This window comes from Lepidochelys kempii, chromosome 3 (assembly GCF_965140265.1).
Source record: "Lepidochelys kempii isolate rLepKem1 chromosome 3, rLepKem1.hap2, whole genome shotgun sequence".
Classification (NCBI taxonomy): Eukaryota; Metazoa; Chordata; order Testudines; family Cheloniidae; genus Lepidochelys; species Lepidochelys kempii.
The window spans coordinates 96,214,692-96,231,221 of NC_133258.1; the positions used below are offsets into that span (position 1 = coordinate 96,214,692).

Consider the following 16,530-nt stretch of genomic DNA (forward strand, 5'->3'; position numbering starts at 1 on the left):
GACTAACACGGCTGCTACTCTGAAACCTGTGTGGACTGATCCCCACAATCTCCAACCTACCTGGGCAGTACAGCAGACATGGCCCTGCCCACTAGCTCCTCTCCACTCCCCCACAAGGCTTAGCCTGCTCACTCTTAAAAACGATTGCTTCCCCCCCCCCCCCCCCGCAGGCTTTTCTGGCAGCCCTGTATCCAGTTTTAGACTGGTTTCAGAGTAACAGCCGTGTTAGTCTGTATTCGCAAAAAGAAAAGGAGTACTTGTGGCACCTTAGAGACTAACCAATTTATTAGAGCATAAGCTTTCGTGAGCTACAGCTCACTTCCTCAGATGCATATCATGGAAACTGCAGCAGGCTTTATATATACACAGAGAATATGAAACAATACCTCCTCCCACCCCACTGTCCTGCTGGTAATAGCTTATCTAAAGTGATCATCAGGTGGGCCATTTCCAGCACAAATCCAGGTTTTCTCACCCTCCACCCCCCCACACAAATTCACTCTCCTGCTGGTGATAGCCCATCCAAAGTGACAACTCTTTACACAATGTGCATGACAATCAAGTGGCCAGCAATGCCCCTCTGCCATGTACATTGGTCAAACTGGACAGTCTCTACGTAAAAGAATAAATGGACACAAATCAGATGTCAAGAATTATAACATTCATAAACCAGTCGGAGAACGCTTCAATCTCTCTGGTCACGCAATCACAGACATGAAGGTCGCTATCTTAAAACAAAAAAACTTCAAATCCAGACTCCAGCGAGAAACTGCTGAATTGGAATTCATTTGCAAATTGGATACTATTAATTTAGGCTTAAATAGAGACTGGGAGTGGCTAAGTCATTATGCAAGGTAGCCTGTTTCCTCTTGTTTTTTCCTAACCCCCCCCCCCCCCCAGATGTTCTGGTTTAACTTGGATTTAAACTTGAAGAGTGGTCAGTTTGGATGAGCTATTACCAGCAGGAGAGTGAGTTTGTGTGTGTATGGGGGTGGGGGGGATGTGAGAAAACCTGGATTTGTGCAGGAAATAGCCCAACTTGATTGTCATGCACATTGTGTAAAGAGTTGTCACTTTGGATGGGCTATCACCAGCAGGAGAGTGAATTTGTGTGTGGGGGGGTGGAGGGTGAGAAAACCTGGCTTTGTGCTGGAAATGGCCCACCTGATGATCACTTTAGATAAGCTATTACCAGCAGGACAGTGGGGTGGGAGTAGGTATTGTTTCATATTCTCTGTGTATATATAAAGCCTGCTGCGGTTTCCATGATATGCATCTGAGGAAGTGAGCTGTAGCTCACGAAAGCTTATGCTCTAATAAATTGGTTAGTCTCTAAGGTGCCACAAGTACTCCTTTAGTTTTAGACTGGAAACTCCAGTAGAAAAGGGACCCCAGCGTCTGGTTAGCAGTGCTGGCTGGAGAGGAAAAGTCCGGTTACCAGAGTAACCCCATTAGCTCCGCTGCTCCCACTCCCAACACCCACCCCCCGAGGGCTGGAAGGGAACCCGTCCTCCTGCTGCGGGAGGAGGCGCAGCTCGCTGCAGAGAGGGGAAGAGGCCGGGCTGGAACCAGGTCGGTGGGCGCTGGATGTGGGCAGGGGCCGGGGCTGTTTACCCCCTCCCCAGCCCTGCGGCGCTTGCAGTTTACCCCGGCCCCCTCCCTCCCTCCCTCCCTCCCTCCAGGGACCAACCCTCGCTCCCGCCCCACTGTGCTTTTGCCCCCGGCCCCTTTTACAATCATTCCCGGGGGGGGGACACAGATCTCTGGGCGGCCGAGCCCAGAGATCCCACAGCCCCGCCCCCGCAGAGCGAGCGAGCGAGCGAGCGACGACCCGAGCCGCTTCACGCGCCTGCGCCTGCAGTCCTCAGTGCCGTTAGCGTCACGCGCCCGATGCCCCGCCTGCTCACGAGCACGCCTAGAGTCACGTGTCCCTGCCCCCTGCTGTATAGTTTCGGGGCGCTTGAGTCTCTCTCAGGCCGGCAGGGGGCGCGGTACTAGTCGACACGGCGGCTGCGCCGGGCTCCGGGAAGCGGGCGGAGGGAGGCGGTCGTAGCAGCACCGCTGAGCGATGGCCGGGGAGGATGGAGCCGCCCCGGAGGCTGCGCAGCCCCCCGCGGACTCGGGCCCTGCCGGCGGCGGCTATGACGCCAAGTGCGTCTTCTGCAGGATCGGCCGCCGGGAGGAGCCGGGCACCGCGCTGCTGCCCTGCGAGGTGAGGGGAGGCGGGCACCGGCGGCCACCAGCCCTTCCCTGCCGGCCCCTCTGAGCCCTGCCGCCGCGCCCCCCGCGCGCTCTCGCCCCTGCCGGCCCCGGCAGCGCTGTGAGGAGCCGGGGCGCCCGGGTATCGCCCTGCGGAGCCGCCCGTGGCAGCGCGGGGCTCGGGCGCGAGCGGCGCAGGGAGCGGCGGGCAGGCTGAGCGCGGGGGGCGGGGTGGGAGAGGCCTGGCTAGTGCCGGGGGGCGGGGTGTCCGGTGTCTGCCTCTTTGGCTGGCCCGCGGGAGGCGCGGCCGCAGTTGCTGATCCTGCAGTTGAGAGGAGAATTGTCTCCTGGGTCTGGGAAACCGAGCCCAGGGCCTCCCAAGGGCAGTGCAGGGGTGCCCCCGGCTCGACTTCGCAAAAACACCGCGAAAGGTGCGGTGATTCACGGCTTCCATAGGTTATGTTCCGTTCCCATTATTGAACAGTGACGAGCAAATAGGGACGGTACTGCCTGTGCTGCAGAGCCAGTGTTGGGATTGTCCAATTCTCGGTAGTTCTAGTTAAATGGAATGTAATTCACCCAATCTGCTGTCTTTTCTAGATAACTAGTCTGTTCAGGGGATCTCTTCATCTGCTGCTTGTGAGTGGCTTGCTGCTTGGAACAAGATTTAAACTGCTTTAATTTAAATAATTCTTCCATGCCTTGCCCAGAAAGTGGGATGGGTGGGGTCCAACAGTAGAGCATGGGGGTAGAACTAAACTTTTTTCCATCTTAACTCTGAGGTTTGGGGCGGTATAAGTAGCTAAAAATGTGTATTTGAATTAAAATATGTCTGGCTTATTCTTTATCATTTCACTTAATCTGTAAGGAAATTTTAATTTCCAAATGTAAGTAAATGACAGGTTCTTAGTTTTATCCATAATCATTAAAGTACATTAAATGTGGTGGTCCTGGAAAATACAATAATTCACAAGTTGAAGCCCTGAATCTGCATGGTGGGGGCTCTGTGTAAACACAGGGGTCTGCCTGTACAGAGTTCCCTGTGTGTTCGGGGCCGGCATGGCTAAAAAACTGGAAGACCTCCTCCACTAATGTGATGGAAGTATTAGTGAAATGTTCATCAGAAAGGCAGGCACTCAAAATTTCTCACTATTCTGGGCAGTATCCTTCCAGTAGGAGAGCATCAGAACATTGGGGAGGCCTGGATGGGGAGTGGCTGATGTAACTATTTACAAGAATTATTGCTTTTTGTGGACTAATTCCAATGTACATCACTGAGGCCTTGTCTACGCTGGGGGCAGATCAACCTAAGATACGCAACTTCAGCTATGAGAATAGCGTAGCTGAAGTTGACGTATCTTAGGTCGACTTACCTCATGTCCTCATGACGTGGGGTTGACCTGCTGCTGCTCCCCTGTCGACTCCACTTCCGCGTCTCGCCACGGTGAAGTGCAGGAGTTGACGGCAGAGGGATAGGGGATCTACACTAGACAAGATAAATCGATCCTTGATAGATCGATCACTACCCGCTGATCCAGTGGGTAGTGTAGACCAATGGTTCTCAAAGCCTGTCCGTCGCTTGTTCAGAGGAAGCCCCTGGCTGGCCAGGCCGCAGGTAGGGCCGATCGTGGGCCAGCATATCCCTCTGCCCACGCTGCTTCCTGCAGCCCCCATTGGCCTGGAGCAGTGAACCGTGGCCAGTGGGAGCCGCGATCAGCCAAACCTGCGGGAGCGGCAGGTAAACAAACTAGCCCGGCCCACCTGGGGCTTTCCCTGAACAAGCGGTGGACCAGCTTTGAGAATCACTGGTGTAGACGTATCCTCTGAGAAATACTTGTGAAGCTAATGCTACAATTTATAGTAGAACTATAATGCAGGGGTCAGCAACATTTCAGAGGTGGTGTGCCGAGTCTTCATTTATTCACTCTCTAATTTAAGGTTTCACGTGCCAGTAATACATTTTAAATGCTTTTAGAAGGTCTTTCTGTAAGTCTTTACAAAAAACAATAGTTTAGTTATATATTAAAGTAAATAAGGTTTTTAAAATGTTTAAGAAGCCTCATTTAAAATTAAATTAAAATGCGGAGCCCCCAGGACCTGGGCAGTGTGAGTGCCACTGAAAATCAGCTTGCACGCCTCCTTTGGCACACGTGCCATAGGTTGCCTTCCCCTGCTGTAATGTGTTTTGAATAACCATAGAGTGTTCCACTGTTTGAATGCCACTTCAGTTCCAGTAAAAGTGATTTTGTTATCTGCTGTTTTCTAATGTGTTAATTTTAATAATAGATTAATATGTTGCTATTGTTCTATTAGTCTGAAGGTCTAGTCTGTTTTAGAGATATCAGACCTGGGGCCCCACACCATTATCTAGTAGTGCCGATAGAGCATATGGGAAACTGCAAGACTCTAAAGAAAGAGCACATTCCACTAGGTAAGACTGTAACTATGGCTATTGCATGAATCAAAAGAAAACAGTTGTGGATCATCCTTTATTCCTGTAGAGATGCATGCTGCAGTATATTGTCAATTGCATTGTAGTTTTGAGCATTGTTTATTTTGTGGCTAACTGTGTCAGGGTAGATTGCTGATTTAAGTCATGATTAAAATCTGATTTAAATCAAACAGGAAGCCTTGATTTTAAGTAATTGATTTAAATCTAGTTTTGCAGGTGTACTTTTAGGAGTTCTTTTCCTAAAGAAAAGTTGGTATGATTTGGTACTTCATGCTAACCAGAAGGATACACTATATCTATACATTTATTCAATTTATGACATCACACATTTATTCACATTCTCAATAATTACATTTTTTTTTAATGTTAGAAATAGTGAATGATTCACTTCTTGTTTACTAGATGATACATTTTACTTCTGATTTTTCAAACTATTTGGAAGGAAATTGAAATTTAATAAAAATGCACAAACAATATTTTAAAGTTGTTTTAGTTAAATAAAACTACCTTAGACTATGCTGCATTTAAAAAAAAAAGCCTATTACAACAAATTTTTGTATTTAAAATTAATTTTTTAAACAAAAGACAGATTAGCTATAGTTAGTGCATTGAACTGATTGGGACTGGTCACCATGTCCTTCAGGATTTTAGAACTAGTATCTTTTCACACCTTGTTTTTATTCATAGATTGGAAGAAAACATGCTTTCCTGCTTCTTTCAGCTTCTGATTGGTTTCTCAACTTTGAATGAACTAGTCCTTGAACTGAACAAATTGAATAAACTGAAATGTAGAAAATACTCTCTCTGCACCTGCAGAGGAGGCAAATGCTGTCAAAAGCTGGTTTAGAACATCTTCAAACCCTGCTTCAAGTGGTTAGCGAGTGTATTCCACCAGTTCAGTGGTTTGATTTTTCTTTAAAACTTTGCTAGTAAACATGTACTGCTTGAATATTTATTTACATTATTTTAACAGATTATGTTAAATTTAGGTCAAGGCCTTGACATAGGTTGTCAAAGTTCAAATGTAATTTTAAAAGGTTTATTAAAATAATTAAATACAAAGGCTGATTTAAATTTAAAAAGTCAATTTTTTTTTGTTTTCTTTTTTTATTAAGAGATCACTGGTTTTCCTCCATTCTAGTATCAGAGGATTACCGGTTAGTAGTTTATTAGGGTATGTTTACACAGGGAATTTGACTGACATAGCTATAGCAGAATAGTTCTAATTATTCTGCTGTGGCTATGCTGGTATAACTCCTTTGTGTGGACACTCTGTTTTGGGTTAATAATTCTGCGGTAGCTATGTCAGTCAATTTGCCTGTGTATACAAGCCCTAAGATCCAAGAATACAGCTATTTCTTCTTGTCTGAAGTTGCAGATGTAGTTTAAATTGGTTGAGAATCTGTTAGTGATTTTCATAAAACTTTTTTTTTTTCCTTTGGAGACTGGAGAGAAGAAAAATGTATGTGAAAGGTATTTTATTACTATCTTTACTACCTGTGCTAAATTGGGATATTATTTCTTAATGATGATGGAAAGATAATGCAGTTTCTAAAGGTAGGTTAGCTTGTTTTTTGTTTTTTTTTAAATCAACTTGTAGCATTCATAAAATGTCAAAGGTTTTGTAGTTTAAAAAAACCTGGCCACGCTCCATGATTGCCTTAGTCTGCAAGAAATGTTCTGATTAGCTGTGTATGTTAAGCGTCAGAGAGAGAGACTATGAAATGTTTATCCTTGTTAACGTGAACGTTAATTTTTGTCCCGAGTCTCTCATTCAACCTAGTTAAACTTCAAAAAAGTTTAAAAAACTCAAGAATTCTAAAAATGAATCTGAAAGATCCTGGATTAACAGTCCTAGTCCTTGTCTATTCTGGCATTTTTTCTTAACATCTCTTACTGTTTCACTAACACCAGTGCAGCTCGGAGTACTAGTGTAGGCTTGCCACCAGTGGCAGCTGCCATTTTTACTACCACCATAAGTAACCCTGTTTAGTACAGGATTAGTTTACACACTGATTAAAAATGCCTTTGTACTGCCTGCTGCAGAAAAATGCTAAATCCTAGAGATTAAAGTCCTGCAGATACATCACTGAGGGCAACAGAACAAACTTCCCACTAATATTCCTCAGCATTGGCTTGGAGGTTTTAGGCATGAAGATAAATCTTTGGCCTTGCCAAAAATGGTGCCAAAATATAGGTGGAAGTTTTGTGATGTGGAAGTTTGACCACTTAAGTGTGTGTGTGTATATACACACACACAGAGAGAGAACATGAAAAGGTGGAAGTTGCCACACCAACTGTAAGAGGCTAATTACTTAAGATGGGCTATTATCAGCAGGAGGGGAAAAAAAAAAACTTTTGTAGTGATAATCAAGATGGCCCATTTCACACAGTTGACAAGAAGGTGTGAGGATACTTAACATGGGGAAAGAGATTCAATTTGTGTAATGATCCAGCCACTCCAAGTTTCTATTCAAGCCCAAGTTAATGGTATCTAATTTGCAAATTACTTCAAGTTCAGCAGTTTCTCGTTGGAGTCTGTTTTTGAAGCTTTTCTGTAGCAAAATTGCCACCTTTAAGTCTGTTCCTGAGTGACCAGAGAGGTTGAAGTGTTATGATTCCTGATGTCAGATGTGTGTCCATTTATTCTTTTATGTAGAGACTGTCCAGTTTGGCCAATGTACATGGCAGAGGGGTATTGCGGGCACACATTGGCATATATCACATTGGTAGATGTGCAGGTGAATGAACCCCTGATGGTGTGGCTGATGTGATTAGGTTCTATGATGGTGTCACTTAAATAGATATGTGGACAGAGTTGGCATCAGGCTTTGTTGCAAGGATAAGTTCCTGGGTTGGTGTTTTTGTTGTGTGGCGTGTGGTTGCTGGTGAGTATTTGCTTCAGGTTGGGGGCCTGCCTGTAAGCGAGGACTGGTCTGTCTCCCAAGATCTGTGAGAGTGAGGGATCATCTTTCAGGATAGGCTGTAGATCTCTGATGATGCACTGGAGAGGTTTTACTTGGAGGCTGAAGGTGACGGCCCGTGGCTTTCTGTTGTTTTCTTTGTTGGGCCTGTCCTGTAGTAGGTAGCTTCTGGGTATTCTTCTGGCTCTGTCAGTCTGTTTTTTCACTTCAGCAGGGGGGTACTGTAGTTTTAAGAATGCTTGATAGAGATCTTTTAGGTGTTTGTCTCTGTCTGAGGGATTGGAGCAAATGCGGTTGTATCTTAGAGCTTGGCTGTAGACAATGGGTTGTCTGGTGTGGTCTGGATGGAAGCTGAAGGCATGTAGGCAAGTATAATGGTCAGTAGGTTTCTGGTATAGGGTGGTGTTTATGTGACCATCGCTTATTAGCACAGTAGTGTCCAGGAAATGGACCGCTTGTGTGGATTGGTCCAGGCTGAGGTTGATGGTGGGATGGAAATTGTTGAAATCGTGGTGGAATTCCTCAAGGGCTTCTTTTCCATGGGTCCAGATAATGAAGATGTCATCAATGTAGTGCAAGTAGAGTAGGGGCGTTAGGGGACGAGAGCTAAGGAACAGACTGACAGAGGCAGAAGAGTACCCAGAAGCTACCTACTACAGGACAGGCCCAACAAAGAAAATAACAGAACGCCATGGGCCGTACTCACAAGTACTCCTATTAATTATTTAGAGGCATTTTAGTGCACTATATTTAGAGTTCACATTCAATTTAACTTCTTTTTCTACCTAGTGGAGAAAATGATGGAAGCTGGAAAGAACATCCTTCAGCGAAATAATTTTACTGACTTGAATGATATAAGGTATATAACTTGCTTTCTGGATATATCTAATACACTATTGACCTTTTCTGATAACAGTACTTGTCTGATAATGGTAGCAAGGGCAGCATCTTTAATTGTCTGAGAGAAATGGCCTCGAAGTTGATTATATTTTGAAATACAGCAGGAGTTCTCTGGTAGAATGCGCACACCTGGGACCTATAAACTGTTACATTTCTAGTGCAGAGTTAATTTGATTTGACTATTTGGTAAAATGTGGCATGATTCTATATGAAACTAGTTTCCTGTTTGTTTTCTAGAAAATGTTGAATGTAACAAAATAGTGTTGCAGTTTGAAGTTTGTCTATGACCAGGTCTTGGGGAAAACTTTAAACAAACTATTCAAAAGGCTGTCCTGACCAGGTGCCAGTAGCATGCTTTGGAGGCCAAAGTAGAGATGAACTTACTGGCCCTGTCCATCTGGAACCCTGGGCCTCTGTTCGAGATGAGTCTGAATGTAGTTGAGCTGAGTCTCAAATGCTGTTTTTAAGAATTTTGTTTGAAATGAGTTCGACCTCTGCCATGCTAGCAAGCAAAAGCATGTTTCAAATCATCTTATACTTAAATGCTTTAAAACCATATTTAAATAATGTGGGGTTGAACCATGTTTCCCAGAATGGATAGGGACATATTTTTGTGGCTGAAGAAATTGGAGGGCACCTTTCATTTGGGAGACAGCTTATTGCTGATTTCAGTGCTAGCGGTGGTGCATTTTTGGTAGTATGTTAAAATCTTTTTTTTTCCCTCCCCCCTGCCCAAAATAGGAAAATTATATTTAAATGCCAACATTAAGTGAGAAATAAGCCCCTACATTGAGATGTTATCTTGACAGCCTGAGTGAAGGAAGGGGTATTAATGTTACTGTATGAGCCCTTGACTTAAACAAATAAAAATACCCCTTAACTTTTATTGTAGCTTCTGTCATTTCAATTTTATGATTTTGGGGGGAGGAGGAAAGTGGTGAAAATTAAAATTGTTTGGTAACATAAATATTTGCTGCTAGATCTGTGAAGTAATTCTGGTACTCCAGACAAAAAGCTACAGTTCAATACTATCAGCCCTTGACATAGTTTTAAGATGTTCTCGCCTATGTCTGAAATAATGCTGCTGATGTTTTTTCCCCTCCCCCACTCTTCTCAAGGATGGGATTCCACTGGCCTCCATTCTGCTCAGTATCCCACTTACATCTTCATGTCCTGGCCCCAGCCAGTCATCTGGGATTCTTGTCCAGGATGATATACAGAACCAATTCCTATTGGTTTATCACAGTAAGTGCAGCGCAGTTGATTTGGTAGGTTTCCAGTTGCAAGCATAAAACGTGAAAGCTTTCAAATGATTTGAAATAGTGATCTGCTCAGGCCTAATTTTAAAGCCTGATCCAAATCCGATGGGCCCCATAGCCAACCTAAACCCTACCCCAGCCTCAGAGGGTTGAGTTGTTTTCAGACCAAGCCCAACTTGAATCCAACACTTCCCCCTGAACCTGAATTATTGTCACCCCACGTCCTGGAGGCTCAGTCTGGTGAGTGCTGCTTTTTCTCCCCACACTTGCAATCCATATGTGGTGTAGTGAAGACAATTGCTGTGCTCTGGAGTGAGTGTACCAACAAGTCGTAGAACTTCCCGCTCCTCCTCATACAGAGCAAGGTGTCAGTGGGCAGTATGCAGCTGTTGGTGCACTGACCGCAGGGTAGGAGGAGGAGATTAGAGCCTACTCAACCCAAGCCTGAGATGTTTGGACTGTTTTCAGATCTAACCTGACACTTGTAGTCGGGTCAAACCAGGTTCGCGTTGGGTTAAACTCAGAGTTTAAGGCCATAAGGGATCATTGTAATCCTCTGACCTGACCTGCATGTTGTAGGTCTCAGAACCTCATCCACTCACTCCTGTAATAGACCAGGGGTGGGCAAACTTTTTGGCCCTAGGGCCACATTAGATACAGAAATTGTATGGAGGGCCGGATAGGGAAGACTGAGGGATACTATGCCTCCCCAAACAGCTAGGTGTGGCCTGGCCCCTGCCCCCTATCCAGCCCCCTGGAACACCCCCCCCCCCCCCGCTCCCCACCCCTGACTGCCGCCCAGGACTCCCGAATCCTATCCCAACACTTCTGCTCTCTGCCCCCGACCATCCCCCACTGGACACCTGTCCCCTATCCGATCCCCCCCCGCTCCTCCCCTCTGACTGCGCCGCCCTGGAGCACCAGGTCTGGTGGTGCTATAGGCATGCCGCCTGCTGAGGGAACTGGGACTGGGAGGGAGGAGAGCAGAAGGGGAGGGGCCAGGGACTAGCCTCCGCCCTGCTCACTGCGCTGCCAGGGAGTTGGGCTGGCTCCTCTGCAAGCCTGTCCTGACCCACTCTCTGGCAGGAGCTTGGGGGCCAGTGGGAAGGGTCCTGTGGGCTGGATGTGGCCCACAGGCCATAGTTTGCCCCCCTCTGTAATAGGCCCATAGCCTTTGGGTGAGTTACTGAAGTCCTCAAGTCATAATTCAAAGACTTCAAGTTCCAGAGAATCCACCATTTACTCTAGTTTAACCTGCAAGTGCCCCTTGCTGTGCTGTGCCCCCATGCCCTGTGCTGCAGAGGAAGGGTTGCAGGGTTCTAGTGTAAAATGTATAATACAATGCAAAAATCTTTAGTTAACTGTTCAAACAGTTTTAACATAGATATTTTGAGAGAGACACTTGTATAACTTTTAATTCAGGATTACTTATACTTTAGCAAATGTTAAGGTAAAACTCAGTGTGCTTTACTTTTACCTTTTACAGCCTTTTCCTTTTTAAGGAAAATATGGTGGTAAAATATTAGTGCATACTATTGTGTAGTTTAGACACAATATATGGCCTATTTTAAAAATGCAAATACACTGAAACTTGGAAACAACAAAAATACTTGTGAGCAGAAGGTAGCCTAAGATTGTTAATAGGATACATAGCATTTCATCAGTTCAATCCAGCTTGAGTGAAAAGTTACTGCCATTTGATAGCTGCTGTTCAATAGCTTATGTGCTGTTTTGCTGGTCTCAGTCCAGTTCACAAATGTCCACTTCACAAAAAAACATTTTTTTGTTGCAGCAGAAATACCAAATAGTGCCAGCTCTCCACTGAGAGGGGCTAAGAGCAGAATTGGCATGGAGACTGAGTAATTCACTAATCTTGAGAAGTTATCTTTTAGGGTTGAGGCATGCTGTCAGGGCAGGGTGGGGAAGGCTACTGGGCTGCAGCTGTGCTGAATAAACAGAAAAACGTACACTTTTAGTACAGCAGCATTATCCTGTTAAGTGAGACAGACCCTCCACATAAGTGCTAGAAAAATCCCTGCCTTGCCATTGGCTTAAGGGAGTGTTGCTGGGACATGGGATCTGTAAAGGTGAATAAAAAGCCAAGAGAGGGCCCCTTTATATATAATTTTTTTATTTTCTGAAATGAGATAAAGATAAATACAAATAACAAAAAATGGAAAATGTACTTGAATTTTTCTTTATTGTAATGTGGCTTAAATATGACACTTGATTTGGAAAGAATGGAAATCAAGATTCAGAATTATATTAAATTGTAGAACTCAAAATTCAATTATATAACTTTAAGAGCAAATGAACTGTAAGGCCATTTAACCTTGTTTAATTGTCGTCAGTAGGTGAGCTTTGTAACATGCTAGAGGTCGGGTGTCCCATAACAGTTAGCAAGTAGTATATTAACAACTTGAAGGCAAGGGTTGAAGCACTTAAGCTGCTTGCGTTTTTAGGTTTTTAGGTTCCTAGTGGGTCCCAGTAAGACCTCAGACACATGTTCAAATGGAAAGGATAACTTAATAGGACTAGCAGAGAAGGTGAGAAATACCCTCGGCTCCCTGTACAATTATCAACCGAGTTGCTCCTAGCTTGGCTCTTAGGGGCCATCTAAAAGAGGCTTAGGACTCCTCATGCCTAATACCTAGTGTGTCCCAGTTTAGTCCATTCCTCTGCTAAAGGAATTTGGGTATCCCTACAAATTCTCTAGTAAGTTCCACGTTATGTCTCACTTGGGGGGCCCCTCCACATTATCCTTCCATGTTGATGAGTCACTCGTAGGCTGCCCTACCTTTTGCTTGGCTAGGTGTCTGAGTATGAAGTCCACAGCAGTACCAGATACTTGTGCCCCAGCTTTCAGAACTCGGCTGTTTCCAAGCATACTTCTCCTCTTACGTTCCCAAAACACCCTGCCTGGGTGACCCATGCTTGACCAGCTGTCATCCCAATTGTCTCAAAACTTTCTCCTTCTTCTGCTGACCTACTCTTCCTCCAGTGGTGGAGGGAGAAAACTAGTGAATCTGTTGCTCAAGCAGATTTAACGTCTGGTATACACCCTGGCTATGTGAAGTAAGGAGCGCTAACTGTTCTGCTTAATGTATCTGGTACATATCCACACTAAACTAAATGTGTTGCTTTCAGTGGGATATTTTGGATTTATGAAAGACCAGTTGTTAAACTGGAGCTCCATTGGTCATAGGGTTAATATATTTCTTCCTTTTTTTCCTGCAGGCTGAACAGCTGATTGAACGACTGCAGACTGAAAATACTGCCAGTTGAAAGCACCTTACCTAGTCTTGGATCACAAATCAATTTAGATTTTGTTCTTTGAACTCTGATTAAGATTATATAGTTTGGTGTAACTATTTGTGAAGTTTTAAAAAAAGGAAAAGATTGAGTTGATTGCCTGTTCCTTCAGAGCAAGAACTTTTTTGATTGTCTACCTAATGCTCAGTGTATGTGTACTCAAGTTTACTGATAATAGATGCAAAATATTTGAATGGAAAATAGAGTAATATATAAAACACTAGTTCTAGTAAAATACATTATAAACAGTAATGGTTTGAATGTATTAAAACTAGGCAAATTTTCAACAGTAACCGTTAATAGCATGTACACTGTACCAAGTTGAATGCTTAAAAGTGGAATCTAGCTTTTTATATTAACAAAAAAAAAATGGGGAATGAAATAGTGTTTAAAACAAACAGGTTTCCTTTAGTACTTGCATGAGTCATGCTGGTGATGTCTAGTTCTTAGTAGGTACAGTGCTAAAGATAGATACTACTGTTTTTTGGTGCTAAACCATTTTAATATATTGCTATCTTGCATGATGATGGTCTGTAGCAAGTACTAAACATAACATATTGTGCCCAGAATATGATAATGCTTTAGAACATAGAATTTAGTTTAAATGTGTGTAGAATAGATTTAGATTGATTGTTACTTGTCTTGAATATTCTCTAAATACAAGATTTTTAAAACATACAGTTAAATTAAAGAGTTTGGATGGATTGAATTAACACACTTGCCTCTGGGCATCAAATTTAACCTAGAACCTAGATTAAGGACTTGTCTACACAGTGCGTTAGTCAGCACTAGAAGACCGGGGTGTAAATTCTAGTGTGCATTACTCTGTTGCATATAACTGGCCTGTGTGGATCCTGCTGGCATGCACTAAAAGATCATGTGTGTGAATGTAGTCCTGTTTCACAGTACTACATTAACACACACTAGGGAATTTTTAGTGCATGCCAGTGAGGTCTACGTGGGTATTTAGTGTGCACTAAAAGTTTACATCGTTCTTGTGCAGACGAACACACTGGGTAGACCAGCCCTAACATGTGGTTCTACTAAATGTCACTTTGATTTACTTATGCTATGGCTAAATTTGACTCCTAAATATTTAGAGGTCACAAGATAAATTGTTCACTGATGGTGGGTTTTGTTGTTTTTGAGCTCACCACACACAACTACTATATAACCTGATAGGTCTTGGCATATCTGGGACTCAGGCAAAGCCCAAAACTGGAGTATTCATGTGATGTGGTAAGAGTTGCATGAGGAGGTGTTCAGAGTGTCTATCTGCACTACATATGGCTCTAGTCAGTGCTGTTGCTCCCTCATTTTTATGAGCACCAAATTAATTCAGATCATTTGAAAAGAAGATAAAATTTCAGGGCAATAATTTTATCCCTTGGTTTTTTATTTATTTGTTTTTTGTTTTCCACCAAACCATTTTGCATTTACCTAATTGAAACCAGTGCCCTTAGCATCTACATGTTCACAGCCAGGGTGGTGGTTATCCACTGCACCTGTAGGCTTCTCTGAGAAGTCTTAAAGTGCTTTCCACAGATCCTGTTGCCTTAGTGATGCAGTGTTTTGTAATGTTTATTTGTGTATATAGTACTTGAAGTGTTAAGACTATGCTGACCAAAGAACAAGATTCCCTGCCATAAAGAGCTTACTTTTGTCTTTTCTCTGAGACATTGCACTTACACTGTGTCTGCAGTTGGAGCTGAGGGTGTGGTTCCTGGACATACCTGTGCTAGCTTTGCTAAAAATAGCAATGGAATTTACGGTGGCAGGGGCAGGTGTGAGCTGTGGCATGGGCTAGCTGCCTTGAATATATCCCACCCAAACCCGGTGGGTACCTACTCAAGGCAGCTAGCCCATGCTGCCACTTGCTGCTGCCTGTGTGACTCTGGCTATACTGCTATTTTTAGCATGCTAGATTGATCAAAGCTAGCACTGGTACATCTATGCGAGCTGGGAAACACATCTCCAGCTCTAAATATAGATGGAGTGTTAGTGTCTTGATCCTCTTGTTAAGGGGGATTGGCATGTAACTTACAATACTTTGGAGTCTGGTTTAGTTCAGATTGGTGCTAGGAAGACTTTGACTCATTCCTTGCAATAATTAGGGAATCAACTCACACACATCGTAACTTGATTAAAATATTAGGATACCAATATATTAACATCTTTTTTAAAACAGTGATAAAGTACTGCTCATGAATATTGTGGTAGTGAATTAATTTATGTAACTATACTTAACTGTGATCTGCATCATTACAAGCTACTTTTATGAGCCAGTTCTAAAATATTATGGAAAAGCTTAATAAAAACCAGAAATAGTAAATGTTAACCTAGGCTTCTTGGAATGTTTTATAATTCTGTCAGAGTGGCTGCAAAGAGGTAATGTTGAATTTAACTGTTTTATTCTTAGGTGTAATACCGTTGCATACTTTTCTAAAATGTGAAAATGAAAAGTAATGTAATTCTGGTATAGAAAATGTAGACAGGGTCACGATATGTGTTTAGAATGAAAGTCCAGTGAAACAGATGGTACTGGAAACTGTTAATGGAAAACAGAACCTTTCACTTCTGGCTTGCTAATTCCAATTCAGACTAGGCTGGTAATGGCAAAAGAACAACAAAACAACCACATTGCCATTTAATAGCTGTTCAGTGGTGCTTATAAACAAAATTTTAGTTTTAATCAAGTTCATAAGGAATGGGTATTTACATCACAAAGAACACCATTAGCAATTACTCCCTATTTTTGGTAGGTAATAAGGTCAAAGACTGACCTTTTTCAACAACTAAAGACTAATCCTTTATAACTGAGTCATAGTCAGGTTTGTGTGTGGCAATAGACACTACTGTTATACATGCACTTGCCAATACTGTCATTCTTCCCAAGGAAAAATTAAATTGGGAATTGTTAGTGTACAGCGTATGCCCAACTGTACTTCTAATATGAGACTACTCTGGAAAGAGACTATGTATAAACAGGACAGCCTTACCCAGCTGCTGTGTATATTTAGAATTACCTATTCAATCTTAGTTAAGTTTTTATTTCCTTAACCCTGAAAGATCAACACCTTATATCAAGAGTTAGATTTTATTACATCTTGAGCATCAATGGAATTTTGTAAATTCCAACCAGTTACATGTGTGCAAACGTCACTGGACACAATGGGGTTGTAAAGGTGTAATGAGGGCTTAATTTAGCCTGCAAAAACCTTTTTGTGATGTGCAAGATTGAAAGAAGCCAACTTGATTCTGAGATTAGATTGTTTACAGGGCTGACTTTACATTTAATTGTAAATGGAGCTACAGAAATTGAGACAAACAGAACCTCACATTGCTTTTCTTAGGCCATATTTACACTAGCACTTATGTCAGCAAAATTTTTATTGCTTGGGGCTGTGAAAAAACACACCCTGAGCAACATAAGTTTACCAGCATAAGCACTTGTGTGTACAGCGCTATGTGGGTGGGACAGCAT

The 16,530-nt window shown here is 43.1% G+C and overlaps 1 protein-coding gene across 1 annotated transcript; it reads left to right on the forward strand.

Moving 5' to 3' along the window:
* Window positions 1-1,965: 1,965 nt before the first annotated feature.
* Window positions 1,966-15,384, forward strand: HINT3 (histidine triad nucleotide binding protein 3). The gene is made up of 5 exons (XM_073337233.1): window positions 1,966-2,212; window positions 4,513-4,626; window positions 8,361-8,434; window positions 9,594-9,720; window positions 12,972-15,384. The coding sequence occupies exons 1-5, from the start codon at window positions 2,069-2,071 to the stop codon at window positions 13,017-13,019; spliced, it is 507 nt and encodes a 168-aa protein (XP_073193334.1). The 5' UTR covers window positions 1,966-2,068; the 3' UTR covers window positions 13,020-15,384.
* The last annotated feature ends 1,146 nt before the right edge of the window (window positions 15,385-16,530 follow it).